The sequence below is a fragment of the Geotrypetes seraphini genome, chromosome 2, assembly GCF_902459505.1.
Source record: "Geotrypetes seraphini chromosome 2, aGeoSer1.1, whole genome shotgun sequence".
Taxonomy (NCBI): domain Eukaryota; kingdom Metazoa; phylum Chordata; class Amphibia; order Gymnophiona; family Dermophiidae; genus Geotrypetes; species Geotrypetes seraphini.
Window position 1 is genome coordinate 206,144,791 of NC_047085.1, and position 26,668 is coordinate 206,171,458.

The window sequence follows — 26,668 nt, forward strand, 5'->3', positions numbered from 1 at the left end:
CAATTTTTCCACAGACTGGGGGGGGGGATAATATATATATAATTATTACATTTTATGTTATGCACTTTATTCAACTTTTCAGCAAGACTTGCACAGACTCTTTTCCCAGAGCTCTCCCTATACAGACAATAGCTTGTTTGCGGTTTTAACTCATTCTTTCGTCATTTGGGACCCCTGATGAAGGCGTGTTTTCCGAAACACGGACTGTGTCGGGTCTACTTGTTTGTTTTTAGGTGATGTTTTTAACCGCATTTTATCTATTGTTATAATAAACTTTGCCTGCATCATTGTACTCTCGTCTGCAGTTTTCTTTGTTTTGGTTTTGCCTTCGTACTCCTGACTGCAGACCCTTATTGGTTCTCCCCTTTGTTGTTTGCTATGCACTTTATTTTTATTATTATTACATTGTAATACATACAATATAATCTTACTAATACATTATGGTAACCACAAAATTAAACTACACAAAGCACATGCTTATTCCCCTCCCAGGGTGCATCTCTCCCACCACCTGTACTGCTATATCCACCATTTCTCCCTCTCTCATCACCTGGTCCATGCAGCATCTTTCACCCCTGTCCACTAGCCCCATACCCAACATTTTTCCTTGTATCACATCTCTCCAACACCATGCCACATCTCTGCCTCCATCACCATTGTCCAACATTCCTCCCTCCCACCATGTTGCCTGCTGCTAACCCATAAGCCTTCTCTCTGAGCAACTTTTTTCCCTTCCAAAGTCTGATCTTGTGTTCTTCCCACTTTCTCTACCTCTTGAGGCCCCTCTTGAATCCCTTCCCATCCATTCCATTGTTCCCTCTCCACCATCACATCCAACATTTCTCCCTCTCATCTCTCTCTTCTCCATGCATCTGTACCTCACTCCTCTCCCACCACCATGTTCAATAATTCGGTCTCCCTCCCTATGTCCAACAATCTTTCTTCATTTCCCCATGTGCATCATCTCTTTCCCTTTCACTCAGACACCCATGCCCAACAATTCTCCCTTTCTATTCCCTCACCCACCCCAGCATCTCTTTCCCTCACTCCGTCCATTCTTCCATCCTACGTCCCAAGTTCATGCCCCCTCCCTCCTTCTTTCCATCCTTTGTCCAAAGTTTGTACTCCCTCCCTTCCTTTTGTGTCCCAATGCGCCCCTCTTTTTCCTTTCTTCTCTCTATTCTGTGTCCCAAGTTTGTGCCTTCCTCCCGTGGGTGTTACCTGTTCTGGCCAGCTCCCTCCTCCTAGCCACACTTCTCTTCACAAAGCTGCGGTTCCTACACCTGTGCTTCATTGAATCAAGTTAAAATAAATGTATCTTCTGGCTCCCTTTATTTCCTTTTCCATGCCTACTGCTTTCTCCAGTCTCCTTATCAAAGCCTGAATGCCACCTTCCAGACTTCAAAGCCACATGTGACCCGATACTAATTTCCAGGCAGAAGAATTCAGTTGAAGCTTTTGCAGGAAAATGTACTGATTTTGTTTTTGAGTTACTAAAATGGTTTGTTATCTCTTGTTGGAGAGGGTGTGGGAGCTTACGCTACTGGAAACAAATGTGATGGAACTGCACTTGTAACAAGCTTTCCTAGGGAAAAGTACAGGCAGAAATTTGCAGTGGACTGGGATTATATAAGGTTACTTTCTGAAAAGTCTGTGTCTTGCCTAATAATGTACCCTCAACTCATTACAGTAGTTGATTCTAGCCCTATTGCCGACAGCAAAGATGACCTTTACAAGAATGCGCTTTCCCATGCATGATGCATAGCTTCACCTGACCAATATTCCTAAATTAAAGAATAGTATTTTTTGCAGGATCACACATTTTCCACACATGGTACACTTCTTACAAATTCTGTCAAGGCACAACTGTAAACGATAAGCTTTTGGCATTTTGATTCTTGATGATGTACTTTGCAGTTCATTAACTGGAGCTCAAATGTTTTGCAAGTACAGTGATACCTTGGAATCCGAACTTAATCCGTTCCAGAACCCCGTTCGAGTTCCAAGACAACTTTTTCCCATTGAAAATAATAGAAACTGGATTAATCTGTTCCTGGATCCCACAAACTCAAATTTGTATAGTAAATACACTGGATTTTAAGGTAAAATATTAACAAATATTCCAAAGCAGCATTCAGATTCTGGGTCAGAAACACACACATACAATGTGCAGGGAGTTCGGATTCCAAAGCAGAGTTTGGATTCTGGGGCAAAATTTACTACAAAAAAAAGTTTGGATTCCAAAGCGTTCGAGTTCTGGGGCGTTTGGATTCTGAGGTACCACTGTATTGATTTTGTAATTCTTTTTTGTCTGCTGTATTGCATGTTGCTATGTGAAGATTTTTATTCCGGTACTGAGTTAAATACTTTTTTCGTCTAATAAAAGATGTATCAGTACATACTTTTGGTTTTACTACAAGATGGGGATTGAGAATAATTGAGAGACAAGGAATTTGAGGTAGAGCGGCTGGTGGTACACAGGTACAGGGTGGAGAAGGTTTGGTAGAGAGTTGTGGTGTAAGGCTTGGTATAGGTTTGCTTTTGAGAAAGATGTAGGCTAATGAGGATGGATGTCACTGACACATGCTGGTCAGCAGTATTGCAATTCTGTGGAGGAAAATACTTGGTGGCTCTCCTTCGGCTCCAGAGTGGCACCTACTCAAAAATTAGCAAAGTGGGAGGGATACAAGCTGCAAGGGTTCTGCTGCACAAGGGATGGGAGGGAGGGATAGAAAGATATCGCATGAGGGGAGAAAGAAATGGGGTGGAGGAGAGAAAGGGAGAAATGATCACTGTACCCAAAAAAAAAAAAGTCATCGCTGAAAATAAGACCTAGTGCCTTGTTTGGGCCCAAAATTAATATAAGACAGTGTCTTATTTTCGGGGAAACACGGTAGTTGGAGTCACCCAAGTTGGTACTGAGGGAGGTCCAGCAAGAGAGAATTACAAGAATCATTACGAGACATTACTACTAATTGAACCAATATTGAAGTGACCGAGTATCAAAAATAAAACATGTTGGTGCATAGTGGAAAAGTTTTTACAGACATCCATAGACACGTGATCAGAAAAGGAAAGTTGATTATCAAAGGTAACACCAAGAATTCAAGCAGAGTTAATTAGTGGGACGTCTGTGCCACAGATGATTGGTTAGCATAGCAGTATTGAAGAAATGAAGTGTGAAAAAAAATATGGCTACTGCTTCTGAGAGATTCAGTTTTAAACCACTAGAACAGAGCCATTTTGCAATTTGATTGAGGTTGGATGAAAGGCAAGATAAGATGAAAATGAAAGGAGCAATTTAAGGAAATTCTTATTTCCAGAAAGAGTGGTGGACGTGGGGAACAGACTCCCAGTGGAGGTAGTAGACACAAAGACCGTATCTGAATTCAAGAATGCATGGGACAGGGAAAAGCATAAGCACTTAGGATCTCTAAAAGAGAAGAACAGATAGATGATGCTGATGGACAGACTGGATAGGTCATATGATCTTTATCTACTGTTATTTTCTCTCTGTTTCTGTGCTGTGCCATTTAAATTTTCGAAAGTGAATATATTACGATATCTTGATTGAACCAATCTGTTGATCAAACATAAATTAAATCTAAAAACAAATAGTCCATTTTCTCCAGGACTACAGCACATAATAACTCCTTTGCTATGAAGGGATAAATCAATTCAAAATAGAAGAACTTGCACTTGTCCCATCACTGCTGCCTCCTCCTTCCCCCTCCAGAAATGGGACTTTGTGTAACGATGCAGGCATAAAATCCTAACAAGTAGTTTACCTCCAGGAAATCTAAAGCCTTCATACACCGTTTATTCATGCTTTACTGCTACACATGCTACATTATCTTACAACTGCTGAGGACAAATCTATCCCAGAAGAGTTGCATAACTTCCACAGTAAAAATGTAAATGGATTATCTCCCATTAATATCGCACTAAACTGTAACACTTTAGAAGCAATCATTCATCTGTTACTCCAAACATAAAAGTCAAATGACAGTAAATCATCAGATTGTTTACACAATTAGGGCTCCCTTCACCCAGCATCTTTTCTTGACTTCTCAATGGCAAATGTCAGAAGCAAAATCATACCGAAGATTTTCAGCCAAAAAAGATGAAAAAATGGGTTGAACATCCTGCAAAAGATATTTGAGGTGCGCAGAAGGGATTGCCATATATCCACCCTTAACTCACTCCTTTTTTAGAAAATTCTTTATTCATTTTGAAAACTTACAGCAAGCGTACAGGAATATATCATTAGTAACAACAATAACACTTGTAATTCTCATATAATTCTAAAAACATAAAAATTATATCCCATCCCACCCACCTTCTTTCAAATATTATAATCAATTATATCATAAATATAATATAAACATATAATTTAGTGAAATTTCCAGAAAAACTCCCCCCCACCCCCCCTATTTGTACATATATTCATCCAAGGAAAATGATGTTTACTCCTTACAATATTGTTCCAATGGCCCCCAGATCTTTATAAAATTATTATAGTTCCCTTTCTGTATTGCAATTGCTCTTTCCATCTTAAAAATATTTCATACCGAATTCCACCAAAATGTATAATTAAGATTAGAATAATTTTTCCAGTTATTGGTGATATGCTGAATAGCAACCCCAGTCAAGATTAATAATAGTTTGTTATTATGTGCTGATATTTGACTTTTTTCCCTCATAGACATGCCAAACAGAATAGTATCATAGGATAATGCAACATGGTTTTCTAATAAACAATTTACTTGAATCCAAATTGAATTCCAAAATAATCTTATAATAATCCTTTTTTTTTTTTTTTATAAATCTTTATTAATTTTCAAATGTTAACAGTGCCATACAATGAATGTTCCAGTTACAAATTTGAAAGAATGAACCCTTAACTCACTCCTGATATTCAGAGAATAAATCTTCATAAAGCAGTTGTTGCTTTGCAGGGATATTCAGTCGCACTATAGTGATGGTGTCACTGAACAAAATTACAGATTACCTGAGCACAATCCCCTAGATTCGGAATAGATCACCAAAATTTGGGCACGCTGTTAACACTCAATTATTAATGTTAATTGGCACTAACAGACTTACGTGCGGATCTGCCTTAATAACTGTGTGCCCAAAGGGTTTCATGAGAAAGCCAAAAGGGGGAATGGCCAAGGGAGAAGCATGGACAAATCAGGGTCATTTCCAAAATTTTGACCTAGTGTTATAGGATATCGGGGTTACACACCCAAATTATGTGCTAGAATTTACACCAGATTTCAGCAGGCGTAAGTCCTCGTGCCCAAAGATGAGCACGGGAATCTGTACTTAGGCCCAGATTCTATAAACAGCACCTGAAGTCAGGCGCCTAGATTGGCATGCCTAACTTAATTGTCTTAATCAGCACTGTTAATTGAACAATGCCATTAAAAAGCAATTAAAAACAATGTAAAAATTAATTAGCTGCTATTCTGAGGTGCCTATCAGCAAGTAGGCATGGATAGGTGTGGACTCTGGGCACGGTTTGAATTAGAAACATAGAAAAATGACAGCAAATGGCCATATCACCTATATAGTCTGCCTAACCATGCCATATACTATCCCCTCTCCCTTAGAGATCCAATGTATTTGTCCCAAGCTTTCTTGAATTCAGATACACTTTTTGTCTTTACCACCTCTACCGGGAGGCCATTCCAAGCATTCACCACTATTTGGTATCTTTTGAGGTATTTTTAAATAACATCCACGCCCGATTTACAGTCCTAACCTTTGCAACTGATCCTTTTAGCTTCTTTGTAACCAATTTCCTTATTTTATCATAGTCGCCCTTTCAAAAATTAAATGCCTCCACAGTAGATTTCTTTTGTGACGTCACTCTAACCACTAGGCAACTCCTCCACTCTATGGCTGGTGCCTAAATTAGGGGCTCTTAACCAGTGATGCTAGCATCCCCAAGGGGTATGGGAAGAGGTCAAATGGAGGAGGGCCTTGAAATTGGCAATTTATTGAAACTTTCTATGCAGATTAAAGGCAGTTAATAGGACCATAAGTGGTGGTATAACTGTGTACTACTGTAATTTCAGTGACAGTTAGCAGCTAACAGCAACATATGTAGCCGTCGGTAGTTACTACCGGACACGCAGTTTAGGAAGGGGTGTGAAGGTTTCATTGGTTAGTTAAAGGGGGATGGGAACCAAAATAAATTAAGAAATACTGACCTAAATGATAGACAGACACAATGTCAATTATGCTAATATTCTATATGGGAAAGTAGGCGCCTGTCTTTCTTTATAGAATAGGTACCACATGGGCACCCATATATAGGCACACTGTTATAGAATTTTCCCATTTCTGTGTTAGCTGTGATTCCTTTGCTATGCTCCTTTGTGTCTAGATTCCAGCTGGCCTAGTTATTTGCTACCTGTGCATTCCTGCTACTGGCCTATAAGCTTCTATTTTCCTTGAATTCCTCATCTGCTGCTCATGTGTATGGATTCTGCAATGGGTGGCATGAAAGGAACTTGCCCACCATATCAAAGAGCCAAGCATATTATCAGTGTGAGTACTTAAGGCTTAAATGAAGATTAAACTTGCCTTGGACTTCATGTGATATGCAACTGTGCACCCTTTATGGGCATAATTCCTTGTGGCTGCCCACACCCCAGCTGGTTCCCCTCACAAAACACAGTGATGGATTCACAAGTCTGTGAAGCAGTCTAAGCACAGAAATGGACGTCAGTGTGATCATACTTTAAGTGTACTTGCTTCTACACTCTGGAACAATTTACCTTTGGATATCTGCTCGGAAATATAGGGCTCCTTTTACTAAGGTGCACTATGCTTTTTAACGCATGCTAAATATTAGCGTGCACTAACCATGCGCTAAATGCTAACGCAGGGGGATAGTCTCCAAAATTTAAGAGAACCTAAGGTCCATTATTCCAACAGGCTTTTCCTCCAAAACTAAGCCAGAATTTGTTTGTGATGCTACATCTGGATCCTACTTGCGGTGACAGTAGTGATCTACACATTTACCTTGTTTGCTTACCTATTGTGTCTTAAGTATTATAAATTACTGATGTATACTGGTGTATTTATAGAATCTAATTTAACTTAGCCTCCCTTCTGTGGTTATGTTGTGGTTTGTCTGTCAATTTTCTCCCTATCCTGATATTATATTGCAAACCACTTAAATCATGTTCGTCCAGTGGTATAATCAAATAAAGATGAAACTTCAAACATATACCTGTTTAGAATTACAGAACTGGCTTTAATATTATGCACCTTCATCCAGCTCAATCTTTATCATCCATAATACCTTTCTGTCTAACTATAATCAAGCAGGCTTTCTTCTCCTTAATACTATATCCTTGGGCATCCATTCTGCAACAATTAGAAGTTGAAGCATGTGTAAGTGGCTTTTACACTTAGCATCCTTCAAATCAAGGATGGTGCTATATAGCTGATTTCTAAATCAGGTTTGTAATAGCTTCTCTTTTGGGGACCAGTTTGCTGTGTTTTCCCCCCCTAGACAGAGAATAAGAAAAAAACAACAACTGAACAACCCTTAGTAAATCAAGACCTAAGTGTCCTTATTAACTAGTTCTTGATGACTGCCTGGACAGTTTCCATGGCTCTGGACACAATTATCAAACAAAGCTGTTCTCTAATTACATTTATATTTCTCAGGTCTGCAGATACAACCGATTTGGGGCTAGATTCACGAACCTGCCCGATCGGGCCCGATCTGGGCAGGTCCGATGAATTCTCCAAAGCCCAATATGCAGATGGGGGCGATCGGAGGAATGCCCCCATCTGCCTGCCCGGATCGCTCTAAAGCAATCCCAGCGCATGCGCAGACCATCTGTAGATGGTCAGCGCATGCGCTGGACCTCCAGGCCCGTCAGAGATTTTTTTTTCTTCTTTTTTTAACAGAGCCCGTGCTAGACAGGGCCCTGCTGATCCTCCACCCAGGGTTGATAATGTTTAGACTTTCGGATGAACACTAGTATCCAGCCAGGGGATGTTACAAGGAACAGGGTGCAATCAAATAAAATTGTTTCTGACATCTTCTAGATTCAAGTGGAAGATCTTTAGAATCCTGTGAAAAGCAGCCCTTCCTTCTCAGGGAAATGAGGGTCTTTAATTCTGAAGGGGGGGTTGCCTTACCAGAACGAAGTCACCTCATTTTCCAACTGTTTCCCCCCATTCTGTGCTTGTCAATTCGGTACATTACTTGCATGATAACTTCTACTGTAAAGGATGCAAGAAAAAACCTTGGGGCCCGTCAGATTTTTTTTTTTTTTAACAGAGCCCGTGGTTTTAACCCGCTTAAGCCCGCAGGTTAAAACCATTGGCTTGCACTGCGGGGAAGGGTGGGAGAGTTGGGGCAGGCAGGCAGGAGATCAGGGCAGTTCGGGACAGGCAGGAGAAGAGCATCGGGGCAGAAGGCAGGAGAGATTCGGGGCAGCAGAGAGCATGGCATGCAGAGAGCAGGACTTCACAGAGTCGGAAAGATTGTTTTCGACTGGTCCCCAGCAGTTGCTTCTTGGGATGATCAGCCAGCCCATTCGGTTTGGAAAATTTGGTTGGTGAATTATGTCCCTGTCTATTTTGCATGCATTTCTCCTCATTTGCATGCACAGATTGGAAGCGGATCGCAGGAGAGGTAAGTGAATCAGGCCAGAGGGAAATTTGCTCGTAAAGGGGTCGCAAACCGATTGGTACATGATCGGTTTGCTTTGTGAATCTAGCCTTTGATTTTGGCACTGATAAGGATTTGTAATACCTTACAGTAATGGCTTAAGAATTTTCTACTGCTTCCATGGAAATGAGCTGCATAAGGGATTTTGAACTCACTTAAATGAGGCAGTGTGATGATTTAGGTGCAGCAAAGTCATTTTAGCTTCCTGCCAAGTCAGAACTAATGTTGTAGCAATAAAGCAGGGTCAGTGCATTTCCCTCCACCCAACACCACATATCGGTGCCATATGAGTAACAATGCTGCTTGTCAGAAAAAGGATAATAAGTGGCCAGACATATTTTAATGACATACGTGGAGGGGCATAATCGAAAGGGACATCTAAGTCCGTTTGCATCTAAGTCACAAGTCGTCCAAAGTAAAAAACAGCCTAGGACACATTTTCGAAAAATACATCCAAAATTTTTTTGGTTTCAAAAATCGTCTAATTATACGTCCTGCCAATCTGATCGTCCAAGCCACTAAATCGTCCATCTTTATATCACATTTCCGTCCAACTTTTCATCCAAGTCAAAAATGCCTAGAACAAGCCCTGTTGGTCGTGGGAGGGGTCTACAAAGTGAAGGACTGAACACCCAAACATGGCACCTAAATAGTGGGGTACATTACAGGGCACTGCTGTGAACTTCACAAAAAGAATGCCATGTCTTCTCCTCACTACAGCTCCCTTATAGGTCATGGTGAGCCCCCCAAACCACCTCCAGAATCCCCTAGACCCACTTATTTACCACCCCAATAGCCCTTATGGCTGCAGGAGCCACTTATATGCCAGTAAAAAAGGGTTTTGGGGTGTATAGGGGAGTGCACATGTTTAAGTATCAATGCAGTGATTACAGGGGCTTATGGGCATGGGTCCTCCTCTCTATGGGTCCGTAACCCATCCCAAATACGGCTTAAGACGCCTCTTTGCAGGACGACTAGGCTTTCCTATGCCAGGCTGCCAGGTGATGATGGTCTAGAGGTTGAATTTTAAAGGTGTGATTAATATTTTTATGGGGGTGGAGGGGGGGTCAGGGATAACTGGGGTAGTGTGTGTGTCTATTTTATGTGTTTTCAGTGCTTATCTGGTGACTTGAGGTGGGTTTTTGTGACTTAGACCCTGTTTTACAGGGTGTAAGTCACAAAAATAAATTCATGTAAACCCTTCTGAGCTTCCCTGAGAGAACAATATAGAAAATTGAATGAATAAATAAATAAACCATCATGGGTCTGGTGGTCCAGCCCGGCCACCCCCAACCTCCCCACTTGTGGATCCAGCGACTCCAGCCAGCTTCCTTCCCTCCCTGCCACTGGCACACACCTTGCAGATCAAGCCGATCTCTACACAGGACTGCTGGACAGTTATCACAGCCTTCTCTCTGCTAGGCTCCTCCTTATGACGCAACTTCTTTTTTTTTGTAAAGACACAACCTTCTTCTTTTCGTAAAGAAAAGAAGTTGCATGATAAGGAGAAGCCCAGCACAGGGAAGGCCACGAGAATCGTTGAGCAAGCCTGTGTTCGTTGGCTTGCTCTGCAAGGTTTGTGCCAGTGACAGGGAGGGAGGGAAGCCACCGGGTGAATCGATTCGAATCTATTTAAAACAAAAAAAAAAATCGGCTTCCCAATTCGGCTGACCCTCCCCCCTCACCCCCTACAACAGGAGCGGCAGCGCTGCTCTTGCTGGCCGTGCGCTGCCGCACCTGTTTAGAGGGCATGGGGGGAGGGTCAGCCGGTTAGTGGCTTCCCCCCTGGCATCCGGTTCCCCCCCACCGGAGTCTGGTTCTCCCCCTGTCTGCACCGTTTAGCTTAAAAGGGCGGGACCGCAGCAGAGGAAACAGCTCCGAAGCAGTTTGCAAAGATTACTAGCATCGTAATCTTGTATGTAGGCTGCTTCTTTAAGGTAAACGGTGCAGGGAGGCCAGGGGGAAAACCGGAGGCCAGGGGAACACGTAGGCCTTCCAGGGGTGGAGGGGGGGTGAGCAGGCCTCAGGGTGGGGGGTGGGGCAGGCTTCAGGGGGGACAGGCAGGCCTTTAAGGGAGGGACAAGCCTTTAAGGGGGGAGACAGACCTTCAAGGGGGAGACAGGTCTTTAAGGGGAGAGACAGGCCTTCAGGGGAGGATGCAGGCCTTCAAGGGGGGACAGGCCTTCAAGAGGGGGGACAGGAAGGCCTTCAGGAGTGGGGTGCAGGCCTTTAGGGGGAGGTGTAGGCCTTTAGTGGGGGACAAACCTTCAGGGGAGGGAGGCCCTGTTGTAGAAGTACACAGAGGGAGGGAGGGAGAGAAGGGGGGTTTAAAGAGATGTGCATATGCCGGACTTTGGGGGGGAGAAATAATGGGTCTAAAAATAGAGGAGAGGGAGAGAGATTATGGACAATGGGATTTAGGGAGGGAAGAAACACAAAGGGAGAGAATTTGGACACAAGGGATGGTGTGGAGGGGGTGGATAGAGATACTGGATAGGAGGGTAGTTGGGAAAAGAAGGGGAGAGATGGTGGACCCTGGGATGGTAGGGAAGGAGGGAAAGATGCTGGATGAAAGGGTAGTTAAGAAAAGGTGGATCTGGGGAGGGAGACGAAAAAAAGGAAAGATGCCAGACCTCCGGGGCAGGGAAGGGAAACGGAAGGGGAGGACAGAGATGGCAGATGAATGGTTAGCATGGAGAAAGAAGAAAGAAGGAGACCCTGGCAAGCAAGTTATCAGAAGACAACCAGAGCCTGGGACCAACAAGATTTGAATAATGACCAGACAACAAAAGGTAGAAAAACTAATTTTATTTTCTGTTTTGTGTTTACAATATGTCAGATTTGAAATGTGTATCCTGCCAAAGCTGATGGTAGACATGGGTAGGAAGAGGCTATAAAATAAACCCACCAGGATGTTTGAAAAAAACACCCAATTGGGCAGGAAAATTGAATCAAATCGAAAAACCAATTCAATAGGCTGAATTGAATCGAATCAAAATTTTTTTTCCTGAATCGGGCAGCACTAGTGAGCACGGAGAAATAAGAAAACTTCAAATGGGCAGGAGACTCTGGCAAGCAAGTTAACAGAAGACAAACAGAAACCAGAGCCTGGGAACAACATGATTTTGAATGACTAAACAACAAAACGTAAAAAAATAATTTCATTTTCTATTTTGTGATTAGAATATATAACTGAAATTTTTATCCTGCCGGTGCTGGTGTTAGACATGGGTAGGGCCCAGGGCAGAAATTTGGGAGGGTCCCCCTAGCCCTCTATTAGAATGTGCCATCTTCAGCTTCCAGCAGACTTGGGGCTTTGTCTAGCCAGGGGACAGTTGCTCTAATTGCACTCCTTGGCTTAACACCATCGCTGGCATGTGTGATCTTTATATTTTGCACAGAATAGGAGGAAATGAATATTTTTATTTCTTTGGTGTTGCATTATATGGAGTGTGGCTTCATGGGATTTTGGTTGAATTTATGTTAATAATTTTTTTCAGTTATTATGTATTTGGCATTTGTGTTCTGTGTGTGTGACCAAGGTATTATGTTAGGATGAATTTTCTATTTAGTATTCAGTTTTCCTGAAAGTGGAGGGGAGATTCTGAGGGGAGATGGTTTTTGATGATCCTTTTTGATCCTTTGTTGATCCTTCGGCTGCAAGGCCAGCCGAAGGGAGACTGTAGGAGCTGTGCCTAGTCCTGAGCACATGGTAGCAGAGTTCTGAGCACATGGCAGAACAGTGAGCGGAGAGTGTGCTAGCAGGAAGAAGCAGAGAGAGGAGCAGAGAAGGCGGTGCTAGCAGGGGAAGAGGCGAGAGCTAACTCCGCCCACCCCTGACATCACCAGCCAAACTCCCCCCATAAAAGGGGACGAGCCAACAGCAGAGAGTTCACAGTGCAAGGCCAGCTGAAGGGAGACTGTAGGAGCTGTGCCTAGTCCTGAGCACATGGTAGCAGAGTTCTGAGCACATGGCAGAACAGTGAGCGGAGAGTGTGCTAGCAGGAAGAAGCAGAGAGAGGAGCAGAGAAGGCGGTGCTAGCAGGGGAAGAGGCGAGAGCTAACTCCGCCCACCCCTGACATCACCAGCCAAACTCCCCCCATAAAAGGGGACGAGCGCGCCTTTGCGAAGGGCCTCAAGAAGGGCATCAAGAAAGGGCTATCAACTATAGCCGGACTCCCAACTTATAAGACTAGCTAACTAATCAATTGTCTTCAGTCTTTCTTTAGCGTTCTACCAAGTCTTTAACTATCAATCTACAACTTTCTACCAAGTCTTTAACTCTCAATCTTACAACTTTCTATCTCACCAACAAGCTACTAAATCTTTCTCACTAAACAGGCACACTAACAAACAGCCGTTCTTAACTGACAATTAACTAACTGTTAACTAACTAACTACTACTACTAACTAACTAACTAACTACTCCATCCCTCAGACCAAGAACTAACTAACTACCTCTATCCCTCCCTCAACACTTACTGACCAACACCTAACAGCCCCCACCCTAACAAACATCCTAAAAAATAAAAAAAATAAAAAAAATTTTAATTAAGAAATAATAACAATAAACCTTTGTAATGGCAGGTAGGACTAGAAGCAGCAAGACTTCAATCAAAACAGACAGTTCAGTCACCGAGAGCACCCAGGGGATGGCTATGGTCCGAGTACAGATGGAAAGAGAACCAAGACGGAGGGCAGAGGTCTCTGTACAGACCGAGGCCATCCCCTCAAAGATGTCTACAGTCTCAACGCAGACAGAAGTAATGGTTCAACCGGACGAAAGCCTTTTGATGGAGCTAAAGAGCCTGAGAGAGGAGGTTCAGCGCTTAAGGAGCATCCGAGACGACGAGACCTTCATCGATGGAGTCATCCAGGAGCTGTCTCAGATCGCTGAACAGGAACCTGACAAGACCACCCTGGGAACACCCATAGCATCCAAAACGGCCACCTTGAGACAAACTACCGGAATGCAGGAAGTGGTTGGAGACGCTGACTCCTGGCAGTTGGTGACTTCCTCCACAAGAAAATGCAGAGGACCTAACTCTGTCTCTTTTTCTCCCATACAGGACAGCTCAACATCGACACCTCATATCGCCCTGAGGAACAGATATCAGCTGCTACAGGAAGGTCCGGAGAAAGAGCTACAAGTAGTTGTTCAGCAGACGGTTCCAACTCCGGAATCAACAGTACAGCCCACCCCTAAGAAGCGCAGAGTGGTGGTCATCGGAGATTCGCTGCTGAGGGGCACCGAGGGACCAATCTGCAGACCAGACCTACAATCAAGAGAGGTCTGCTGTTTGCCAGGGGCCAGGATCCGGGATGTCACTGCTTGCATTGACAGACTCATCAAGCCCCGAGACCACTTCCCCATGGTTCTAATCCACGTCGGAACCAACGACACCACAAGGAGCAGCCCGGACAGCATACCTGAAGACTTCAGGGCCCTGGGGGAGAAGCTGAGGAGGATGGATGCACAGGTAGTCTTCTCCTCGATTCTCCCAGTGAGGGGCAAGGGCAGAGCCAGAGAGGATCGAATACAAAGGGCGAACGACTGGCTGCGAGGATGGTGCAAGGAGATGAACTTCGGGTTTCTGCACCATGGAGAAGCATTGCAAGGACTACAGGGACACGACGGGCTACACCTAACCAGAAGAGGGAAGAATGTCCTTGGACACCGCCTAGCCCGTCTACTCCACAGGGCTTTAAACTAGGTAAGTCGGGGGAGGGTACAGGCACAAACAACATACCAGGCGAACTAAAATGCCAATACATTTATGAGGCTGAGGAAAGTAGACACCGAAATTCTGGGTCAGGGGTGAGTGCACACACTTTTGAGTCGGGAGTAGGGTCACATCATATTTATGGGTCACATTGTAATTCCGGGTCTAGGGGGAGTACACACTGTAGTTCTGGGTATATGGGGAGTACACATTGTGGTTCTGAGCCTCAGGAAAGCACAAATAACACAAACAATGCTAAAGGTGTTCAAATAGCTCAAACAGGAATATCCCCACTGAGACATAACAAAAATATAACATGGAGGGCTATGTACGTCAACGCACACAGTTTAGGAAACAAGATCCTGGAATTGGAAACAGAAATAAGGAATGCCGACCTGGATGTGGTGGCGATATCCGAAACCTGGCTCACAGACTCCCACGGGTGGGACATGGTCATACCGAGTTACAACTTGCTTCGCCGGGACAGAGAGGGTAGGAAGGGAGGGGGTGTAGCATTATATACTAAAGATGACATTAAGGTCACAAGAATCTCAGATGTCTAGTATACTGGGGAATCCCTTTGGGTTAATTTGGCCAGAGGGAAGGACAAATGCTTGTATCTTGGCGTAATTTACAGACCCCCAAGACAACAGGATGACCTGGATATGGAAATAATCGAAGATATAGAAAATATCACCTTGCGTGGGGACACAGTATTGCTAGGTGACTTCAACATGCCTGATATGGATTGGGTTACACTTACCTCTGCTTCCGGCAGCAGCAGGAGGCTATTAAACTCTATGAAAGGAGCAAGCCTCAGGCAACTGGTGTTGGAACCGACAAGGGATCAGGCAATACTGGACCTGATACTTACCAATGGAGAAAGTGTCACAGAAGTCTCGGTGGGCGACACATTGGCCTCCAGTGACCACAACATGGTATGGTTCAATATCAGGAAAGGTTTCACTAAATCTACTACACTAACCAATGTCCTCAAATTCAAGGACACAAATTTCAAAGAAATGGGAGACTTCGTTCACCAGGCGCTACAAAGCCAAGAAGAAACCAATAACGTGGAAGACATGTGGTCGACTTTGAAAGCAACCATACAAGAAGCAACAAACCGCTATGTAAAATCAGTAAGTAAACGGCGAAGGAACAATAAGCCACAGTGGTTTACTGCGGAGATCTCAGACCTGATCAAGGAGAAGAAAAAAGCATTCATCTCTTACAAACAATCAGGGAAGCAGGACTCTAGAACAGACTACCTGGCCAAATCAAAAGCCGTCAAAACAGCAGTCAGGGAGGCTAAATTCCTCATGGAGGAGTCTCTAGCAAAGAACATCCAGAAGGGAGATAAATCCTTCTTCAGGTATATCAGTGATAGAAGAAAAAGCTCAGGCGGGATTGTACGTCTTAGGAAACCAGACGGAGACTATGTGGAAAAGGATTCGGAAAAATCCCAACTATTAAATGAATACTTCTGCTCAGTCTTCACCCGAGAAGCGCCAGGGCTCGACCCTCAGCTACAGACAAGGGTTGGCTCAGTTGACCCTTTTAGTAACTTTGAGTTTACGCCCAGCAATGTCTACGGTGAGCTGTCAAAGCTCAAGGTTAACAAAGCAATGGGGCCGGACAACCTGCACCCCAGGGTGCTTAGGGAGCTGAGTGATGTCTTGGCGGAGCCACTGTCCGCGCTCTTCAACCTCTCCCTTAGTACAGGCAGCGTCCCGTTGGACTGGAGGACGGCTAATGTCATTCCACTCCACAAGAAAGGCTCAAAGATGGAGACAGCAAACTACAGACCAGTGAGTCTAACATCGATAGTGAGCAAACTAATGGAAACTCTAATCAAACACCAATTAGATAAGATCCTGGATGAGGAGAATCTACGGGATCCCCGACAACATGGATTTACTAAGGGGAGATCCTGCCAATCCAACCTGATCAGCTTCTTTGACTGGGTAACGGGGAAGCTGGATATTGGGGAGTCCCTGGACATCATGTACCTGGACTTTAGCAAAGCATTCGATAGCGTACCACACCGCAGGTTACTGAGCAAGATGAGTTCTATAGGATTAGGTAACACATTGACGAAATGGGTTGGGAGCTGGCTTGGAGGTAGGCTTCAAAGGGTGGTGGTGAACGGCACCCCCTCCGAAATGACGGAGGTGATTAGTGGAGTACCACAGGGCTCAGTCTTGGGCCCAATCCTATTCAACATCTTTATAAGAGACTTGGCAGAAGGGCTTCGAGGTAAAATAACATTATTCGCCGATGACGCCAAACTGAGTAATGTAGTGGGCAAATGCACAACAGATGAAGATTCAGTGCCCGACAACATGATGCACGACCTACTCCTACTGGAGCGATGGTCTAGGACATGGCAACTCAACTTCAATGCCAAAAAATGCAAAGTTATGCACCTGGGCAGCCAGAATCCATGCAAGTCTTATACCCTTAATGGCGAGATCCTAGCAAAAACGGTAGCAGAACAAGACTTGGGGGTAATCTTCAGTGAGGACATGAAGTCTGCCAATCAAGTGGAGCAGGCTTCGTCCAAGGCAAGACAAATCATGGGCTGCATACGAAGGGGTTTCGTCAGTCGTAAGGCGGAAGTCATTATGCCATTGTATAGATCCATGGTGAGGCCCCACCTGGAATACTGTGTGCAATTCTGGAGGCCGCATTATCGCAAGGATGTGCTGAGACTGGAGTCGGTGCAAAGAATGGCCACCCGGATGGTCTCGGGACTCAAGGATCTACCATACGAAAAACGGCTTGACAAATTACAGCTATACTCGCTCGAGGAGCGCAGAGAGAGGGGGGACATGATCGAGACGTTCAAGTATCTTACGGGCCGCATCGAGGCGGAGGAAGATATCTTCTTTTTCAAGGGTCCCACGACAACAAGAGGGCATCCGTTGAAAATCAGGGGCGGGAAACTACGAGGTGACACCAGGAAATTCTTTTTCACTGAAAGAGTGGTTGATCGCTGGAATAGTCTTCCACTACAGGTGATTGAGGCCAGCAGCGTGCCTGATTTTAAGGCCAAATGGGATTGGCACATGGGATCTATTCACAGGGCAAAGGTAGGGGAGGGACATTAAGGTGGGCAGACTAGATGGGCCGTGGGCCCTTATCTGCCGTCTATTTCTATGTTTCTATGTTTTCTGTTATTTGTGATTTATAAAATGACAGTTGTACAGCATATTGTTTCTTTTTATATTTTAATAAACGATTTCAATATAAAATAGCTATTCAAGACTTGTGTGGATGGGATCAGACAGAGTAAATGGAAACGGGGCGGGGATGGAGACAGAGTCTGCGGAGACGGGGACAGATTTTTTTACCCAGTACAAAAAAGATACATAGGTGTTTATTGTGTTAATTTCTAAACTTATCCTGGGTGACCCCCAGTCAATCTGGTACTCAGGATTATCTGCAATAATTATAGGCAGTCTCCAGGTTAAGAATGAGTTCAGTTTTTTAAACCGTTGTTAAGTTGAATTGTATATAACTCAGATCCTAGTATTCTTCCCACCTTTTCCACCTCCTTGCATCCTTTTCCATCCATTCCACTGTTCCCTCTCAACCACTATGTCCAACATTTCTCCCTCTCATCTCTCTCTTCCCCATGTATCTCTACCTCACTCCTCTCCCACCACTCCTTTCCACAGGTCAAAAACCATAAGTTAAACAAATTTCAATGTGATGAGTTGGATTATACTAAATGTGGTATTTATTCTTCAGTGCAAAGTACACCTAATTGAGCATTCCAAAGCAAGTCACCTTTAACTCTTGAGAAGGCAACTCCCATACTGATGAATACAGAAGAGGCCATGCTCAGGCTTCCACAACTGGTCAATCTTGATTTTTTTAAGGTTGCCACTTTCTTTCAAGTTGCTGCAAAGAAAAGAATGCAAATCTCACTACAAAATCATTATCGTACAGCAGAATGCAGTAATTGCGAGGGCACGTAGGACGTCACACAATCTTGTAAATATTTTGGTGATAACCAATGTACACTCAGATAATCCATCAGTAATAACTTATACTTCACTCCGTATTCCAGTTAGCCAATAAAGTAACATGCTCATACTTTCCAATAAATAGCCATGCTGTAGCATGTCCCACAACAGTCAATTTTTCGTTGCATAAGGCATACATTGGCACCTAACACAGCTGAGTAACAGAACCTCAAAAAGTTAGGACAGCCTTTCAGCTGTCTTAACTTTGTCTACTCACTTAACAAGTTAGGAGACTGAGACCTAGATTCTTTTTAAAAAAGCGCTAAAAAAAAATGATGGGCTGCTATCGCAGTCATTCTGGTAGCTAGTTAAAAAAAAAGCAAGCCATTTTCAAAAAAATGCTCATGCAAATGAGGTTAGCGGAAAGTAGGGAAGATTCACTAAATTTGCATGTGTCCATCTTTGGTGATAGCGATGGGCAAATGCGCAGAAAAAAATGCAAAAAGAACCCCTCAAAATAACACAACAGAGGGAGAGATGCTCAATCTCTCACGCTGCCAACCAACACCCTCCCTGCAGTAGAGATGCCCACTCTCACCGGCTGCCAAGCGAACCCAACCCCCCCAGCAGCGGGAGAGATGCCCATTCTCTCCCACTGCATTACAAGTTTCACAAGTTTATTTATAGCTTGATATACCGACCATCACAAGTATCTGGTCGGTTTACAATAATAATAATTAAAATATTTAAAGTAGCTTAAAAAAAAATAAATTGAAATAAAAATAGGGGGGGATTGAGGCCAGGACAAGGACAGAATTAAGACACCCCTCCCTGCCTCTGACCCCTCCCACCCATACCTTTAATTAGATGGCTGACCAGAGGGATGCCTACTCCCTCCAGCCAGCTGGCCCGCCTCTTCCAAAATGGGCCCAGTTTTTCTAGCAGTCTCCGACACTGCCATGCCGGCTGAAGATCTCCCCAAGGGTGACCAGAACACTTGTACTCAAGCTTAGAAGTCGGTGGTTGTTTCCTGAGTCAAAAACATTGGTACTTTTAATATACTCAGTTTTTGCACATGCAAAGAAACTGAGCATGCCTAGGAATGCCAGGGTCAGTAGCTTAGGAAGCAGTTGCTGATTGTCAAGCAGAGCACAAGTGTTTCTGGGCACCTTCAGGGAGATCTTCAGCTCACGTACTTATAACTTCTTTTAAAAATGGAGTTTGGGGAGAAGCCAGGATGGGGGGGGGGGGGGGGAGAGAATATTTAGTGCCCATCCATTTCCCCCTTAGGCCCACCAAAATCCTCTTTCTGGCTAAGCTTTAGTAAACATGAACCCTGATCAGTTAATTCTTTGGTGGTTAGAGGAGATATTCAGTGATAGTAACTGGTTAAGTGAAGCTGAATTACTGGGCTTGGCCAGCTCAGTGGAGTTTAACCAGGCAAGAGCCTCTCCTGCCTAGTTAAACCCTTTGGAATATCAACTTCTTAGTTTCTTCTAGTAATGATTCTTTTGTTTGTTCTACTACAATATCTTTCAGAACACAAGTTGCTTAATTTGATGATTTGAATTTGATAATGTTATTTTGTTGATCCTATACCTGAATCATGCTGTTTGCAACTTTCAGTTAAAAGCTATTGCATATTCATGAGTTTTGGATAAACTATGCCAGTTATTCAAAATCCTGCTTATGTCACATCATATTCTAGCTTGTTAATGACTTTACAGATCATATTAACAGAATTATCAAATAAACTTTGTTTGCTCATATACGATTTTTATAAGTATCAGGCACAAAGGAATGATATTGTTATTTTAGAGTATAAAAGCAAAGGAATGATTTCAGCAGAAAAAAAAAAAGATTCATCTTGATAACCATATTACATAGGACAATAAACAATTTTGTAAGAAAACTGTAAAAGTAAGAGGAAAAGAAGGTCACTTTGGTTATGAAAAGAAGTTGCTAAAAAGATAATTGAAAAGAGGTTAGCCTTCATAAACCAGAAAAGATTGCAGAAAGAGGAAGACAGGCAAAAATATCTGGAAAAGTTAAAAGATGCTGGTAGAGTAATCAGGTAAAAAAAGATGCAAATGGAAGAAAAAATAGCAGACAGGTAGAATCGGTGGGGGGGGAGATTTTTTTTTTTAAAAATATAAATATTAACAATAGGAGGAAGTACAAAAGTGGCATTTGAGACTCAAAGGTGAAGGGGAAGAATTTATAGAAGCTGATAAAGATAAGATTGAATTGTTTAACATATGTTCTGTGTTCACAGCTGAAGGGTTGGTAACAGTACCGCAGAAAAACACAAGTAGGAATGGATGTATAGAACACACTGAAAAATTTTCAGAGGATTGTGCTTGTGAGGAGCAAGCTAAAGGTGAACAAAGTGATAGGGATGGATGGTGTACATTAGAGAATGACACGGTGGCGGTTTACCCGCGGCCACCGCATTTTAGCCACGGGTCACCCGCCGAAAACGGGGAAGAAAACTAGCAGTCGCTGCGGCGACGGGGACAAGGCCATTCACCGCCCGTGGGGCGGTGAATGGTCTTGTCCCCGCAGTGAGGCATGAAGGATCGCGCGGTCCCCGCAGCTCACACTCGCCTGCCCAATCGATTCTAGTGTTTAGCCAGCTCTCTCCCTTCTCCTCACCTTAGTTTGTAGATTTTCTTTTTCGGCGACCCGCACGCGCGGCTGCTCAGTGTTCAATCTTCTGCTCTGACACAACCGGAAACAGGAAGTTGCAGCAGAGCAGAAGATTGAACACTGAGCAGCCGCGCGTGCGCGGCTCTCTGATAGCGTGCGGGTCGCCGAAAAAGAAAATCTACAAACTAAGGTGAGGAGAAGGGAGAGAGCTGGCTAAACACTAGAATCGATTGGGCAGGCGGGTGTGAGCTGTGGGGACCGTGCGATCGCTAGTGTTCCCAGCTCAAATTGGAAGGAGGGAGTGAAAGGGAAAGAGATTCTGGGCCAAGGGGATGAAGTCGGAAAGAAAGACCCACAGCAGGAAAGAAAGGGAAGGACTGGCAGGTGAGCCAGATGCTAGAAGCAGGGGGGGGGGAAGAAAGAGGGAAAAAAGCTAGATGGGGTTGAAAAGAAGAGACACACTGGTATGGAAGAGGAAGATAGGGGAAATCTGGACACAGGAAGGTAACAGAAAGAGGGGAAATTATGTGCATGGGGCATAGGGACAGAAACATAAAGGGGACATGCCATGGGGATGGTATATGGACACAGGGGGGGCAATGACAGATACATAGGGGAGATATTAGAAATGGAGAAAATAGGAGCACAGAAGCGAGATGGTTTGTGGGGATGGGACAGGGACCGAGCTTGCAGGCTCCAGTGGCTTGCACAAATTACATTGTAACGTGCCATGAAAATAAGAGGAAGGAAGGTAGATAGGCCACGCGAGAGGAGCTGAAGGGTAGTAGAAAGGAACAGATGGTAAAGGAGGGAGGGAAGGGTGGTGGTGGAAAGGAATAGAACAGACATTGAAGGAGGGTGGAGAGGAACAGACCCCCAAGGGAAATGTGGAAGACAGAGTGGGAAGAAGACAGATGCCAGACTATGCGGGAGCGGAGGGAAGAAGATGGGTGGTAGACCAATTGGGGGGGGGGGGGTTAAGGGAGAGGCACAGTAACAGCAAATGGAAGACGCAGAGAGAAGACACACAGTGGATGGAAGGAATTCAATGAGAAGATGTGGAAAGCAGAAACCAGACAACAAAGGTAGAAAAAAAAATTATATTTATTTATTTATTTTTTGCTTTAGGATAAAATAGTATATTAGTTGTGTTGATAAAAATTTATAAACAAAGCCCTGCCAGCTGAACATCTCTTTCTCTAGTTCAGCAGCAGGAACTTTGATTTATAAGAAAGGAATAAGCTAAATATTACAGTACTAAGGCTTATATGGATGCAGCGGGGACGGTGACGGGGCGGTGAATGGGATGGCAGTGGCGGTGACGGGGCGGTGAAAGGGATGGCGGTGACAGTGACGGGGCGGTGAAGGGAACGGCGGTGACGGGGCGGTGCAGAGGATGGTGGGGCGGTGACGGGGACAGATTTTTTCCCCGTGTCATTCTCTAGTGTACATCTAAAGGTGGAAGTTCTGGCGGATCCGCTGACTGATCTTTTCAATGCTTCTCTAGAGATGGGAGTTGGACCAGAGGACTGGAGAAGGGCTGATGTGGTACCTCTCTACAAAAGTAGAAATAAAGAAGAGGTAGGGAACTACAGGATGATAAGTCTGACTTTTTTTTAATTATAAACAGAGAATAATAAAGTTTCTGGAATCTAATGGATTAAAGGATCCGAGGCAACATGATTTCACTAGAGGCAGGTCTTGTCAGACAAATCAGATCAATTTCTTTGACTAGGTGATCAGAGAGTTGTAAAGAGGGAGAGCGCTAGATGTGGTGTATTTAGATTTTAGCCAAGCTTTCGACACGGTTCCACACAGAGGTCTAATAAACAAACCAAGTGCCCTAGGTATGGGCCCCAAAGTGACGGACTGGTTTAGGAACTGGTTGAGTGGAAGGCGACAGTGGATAGTGGTTCTTGGGCCTGCTCTTTTTAATATATTTGTTAAGCGATACTGCTGAAGGGCTATCATGCTAAAGTTTGCCTCTTTGCAGATGATAACAAAATCTGTAATAGGATAGACACCCCTGATGTAGTGGATAAAATGAGGAAGGACCAAGCAAAGCTTGAAGAATGGTTTGAAATTTGGCAGCTAAGATTTAATGCTAAAAAATGCAGAGTCATGAATTTGGGCTATAAAAAACTGAGAAAATGAGACACTTTAGAAGGTGAAGAATTTTTCTGCACAAAAGAGGAGCAGGTCTTAGGTGTGATGTTAAGGTGACAGTGAAAGCTAGAAGTATGCCTTGGTGCATAATACGAGGAATGGCCAGTAGGAAAAAAGAGGTAATGATGCCCCAAAATATGACTCTGGTGAGACCTCATTTGGAATATTGGTGAACAATTTTGAAGACCACACCTTCAAAAATATATAAACAGGATGAAATCAGACTAGAGGACGGCTACTAAAATGGTCGATGATCATAAAGCGTATGTGGGCAATTTAATAATCTCAAAATGTATATTTTAAAGGAAAGGCAGGAGACGGGAGATATGATAGAGACATTTAAATACCTAATGGCATAAATGCACATGAGGTGAGTCTCTTTCAGTTGTTGTTAGAGCTGCTGCCTCAGCACCCTGAGGTTGTGAGTTCAATCCCAGTCTGCTCCCTGAGACTTAGGTCAAGTCACTTACCCTTCCATTGCCTCAGATACCACAGTTAGATTGTGAGCCTGCTGGGACAAATAGGGAAAATACTTAAGAGTACCTGATTGCTACTCAATGTATTGTAAACCTCTTTCAAAGTAAAGGTTCTGGGCTTTAAAAAAAACTAATTTGCTCAGATGGAGTCAAGGAATTGTTGTCTGGATGGGAACATCTGGAAGGAATAGAAATGCAGTGGGCAAAACTGAAAGGAGTTATTGTAAGGGCAAAAAACCTTTTTGTGAGGCATGAAAGTAAAAGGAAAAGAAGGCCGCTTTGGTTCTCAAAAGTAGTAGCTGAGAAGGTAAGGACTAAGAGGTTAGTTTTCATAAACTACAAAAGATCGCAGAAAGAGGAAGTTAGGCAAAAATATATGGAAAAGTTAAGAGGGGCTGGTCGAGTAGTCAGGAAAGCAAAGATACAAATGGAAGAAAAAAATAAATGACCGTGAAACAGGGAGACAAGACATTTTTTAGATATATCAGTGATAGGAAGAAGTGCAAAAGTGACATTGTGAGACTCAAAAATGAAGGGGAGGAATATGTAGAAGCTGATAAAGAAAAGGCTGAATTGCTTAACAAATATTTCTGTTCTGTGTTCATGGCTGAAACGCGGACCGTGTTGGGTCCTGTATCCCTAGCAGACTAGGTCCTTTAAGGCTTTTATGTGGATGATTTATTTTTATGTGGATGAAATTATTTTATGTGGATGATTTCAGTGTACCTTTGGAACTTTGACACTTTCAAATAAAGTCCATTTAGGAACATCGTCACTCCACAGAGTTTTTTTGGTTTTCTCTGGATTTTCTTCTTTGTGGATATTTTGGGGTCAATATGCCTTTTGTTTTTTGCTTGTTTTTATGGTTTTCATGGCTGAAACGCCAGGAGCGGGACAGCAGAAGACAAATGCAAATAGGGATGGAGGAGTGGTAGACCCTGATTGATTTTCAGAGGGTTTTGTTTATAAGGAACTAGCTAAATTAAAGGTAGACAAAGTAATTGGGCCAGATGGTGTGCTGAAGGAACCTAGGGAACTCCGCTGATTGATCTTTTCAATGCTTCTCTAAAGTCGGGAGTGGTACCGGAGGACCGGAGAAAGGCAGATATGGTCCCAATACACCTTATCATGAAGACTACCCACCATTTTAATAGCCTTCCTCTGGACTGACTCCATTCTTTATATATCTTTTTTAAGGTGTGGTCTCTAGAATTGTACACAATATTCTAAGTGAGGTCTCACCAGAGTCTTATACAGGAGCATTAATAACTCCTTTTTCCTACTGGCCATACCTCTTCCTATGCATCTCACTCTGGAAGGAACAGCGGTTGCAAATACCTACAAGAAAACCTAAAAAAAAAAAAATAGCTCCCATTGAAAGTAAATATTTTTTTAACTGAATAAATTCCTTTCTGTGGGTTTTCCCATGTCTTGGAAACACTTGTAATTTTTGCCACCAAAATATTAAATCCTATTTTTTAAATAAGTTTTAAGGATATTTAACTTATCCTGCTCAGAAGAAAAATAACTAACAGAGTGGCTGTTGAGGAAATAACATCCTAAGATGTCTCACAAAAAGTAATTAAATCCAAAAATTCCATAACCACCTCCTGTATAGGTCTGGTTTGTCGCAAACTATGCAGAAGCATTAGCAGGACGTGACAGAGGCATTTCTAGTCCTGATCAGAAGGTCTTATATACATGCATACACATTTAAAGCTTTGAGAAGTCAGGATAATAAACAAAAGACCAGGAAACTGATATGTAGCATAGGAAAATGGGAATTCACTATTTTTGTGAGGTGTTAGGTGGGGCAGGACCATATGGAAATCAGGTACCTATAAGTGTATAAATAATAATACATAGAGGTATTAATGACTCCATCTTGTTTTCTGTCTTTCTGAGTGTCTCTTTGTGGTGTAAACCATACTAAAGTTTTCCCGCTTAAAAAAAGGCCCGGGATTCTAGTGTTCTTTGTGTAGACTGCCATGCTCAGGGGGAATGGGAGAGACCTCATGGCTTAAGTATTAACAGATGGTCATGGCATTCCAATGCTGGGTATAGAAGAAAATCTTTCTTGAATAGGTTTTGAATGCAGTATTGATCAGGAATGAAATATGAGTGTTGCTTGTGTATGGGTGAAGGGATCCCTATGTGTGAGAAAGAAGTGTGATAGAATGATTTGTATTTAATTTCAAATGTTTTACATATATAAGATTCAATAAATTTTAAGGAGAAATCCTGAGTGTCACATCTGGAGTTTGACCTGTCTGACCTTTCAGCTAGCCTACCATAGAAACTTGTAAAGGGAGGGCATTTGTAGCCCACTTAGGAATGTGGTTCAGTGAAACTTGAAGCGGTTAGTTTTCCAAGCATGGGTTCTGCATACACAGAAAGGCTGTTTGATTTAAACTTTTTGAGAATGATAAAGGGTTCATTGGGTATGTTATAATGTGTTGTGCATTCAGAAATTGATGTAAACAAAGATGTGATAACAAAGATGTGATTTTTAAATCTTGTCTTTGAGTTTGTAACTATGTAAAAGGAATTTTCTTTGTTCAAAAAACCTAAGGACAGTCTCTGTTGGCTGATTGCTTGGCAGGAGTGATGTCATACTGGTCAGTGTGAAGGTATAAAGGAACGCACCTGTATTGATTCTTTGGGGGCCATCTATGCTTCAGGAGAGGTGCAAATTTCATGCCTGACAGGGGTTCCTCATTGTATGAATGCCTAACGAAAGTTGTTTATGTAAGGGCAGGGTTTGGTAAGGTCCCTGATCACTCCCTATCAGCAACTTCTCCTATTTTGTTGATGTATCAGAATTAACCAATTGCAGCACTTCCTTAAAGCAGAATTTCAGGAGGTAAAAAACAGAAAGACTGAACATTTTAAAACACACAAATGTTTTGATCCAGCTACCCAATATCACAAGACTATTGGTAAAGGTTGCAGCAGTCATTTGGATTCTGGAGCCAAAC

The 26,668-nt window shown here is 43.2% G+C and overlaps 1 protein-coding gene across 12 annotated transcripts in view; it reads right to left on the bottom strand.

The window, feature by feature from the left end:
• The window catches only part of FARS2 (phenylalanyl-tRNA synthetase 2, mitochondrial), a 732,018-nt gene that overhangs the window by 79,447 nt on the left and 625,903 nt on the right, over positions 1-26,668 (bottom strand). For 5 of the 12 annotated variants that reach the window (XM_033934770.1, XM_033934763.1, XM_033934765.1 and 2 more), the window contains one exon: positions 18,221-18,334. The exons of the other annotated variants lie outside the window; for them this stretch is intronic. In XM_033934770.1, coding sequence (XP_033790661.1) covers positions 18,223-18,334 — 112 coding nt within the window. In that variant the 3' untranslated portion in view covers positions 18,221-18,222. The remainder of the gene's footprint in view (positions 1-18,220; positions 18,335-26,668) is intronic. 12 annotated transcript variants of the gene reach the window in all.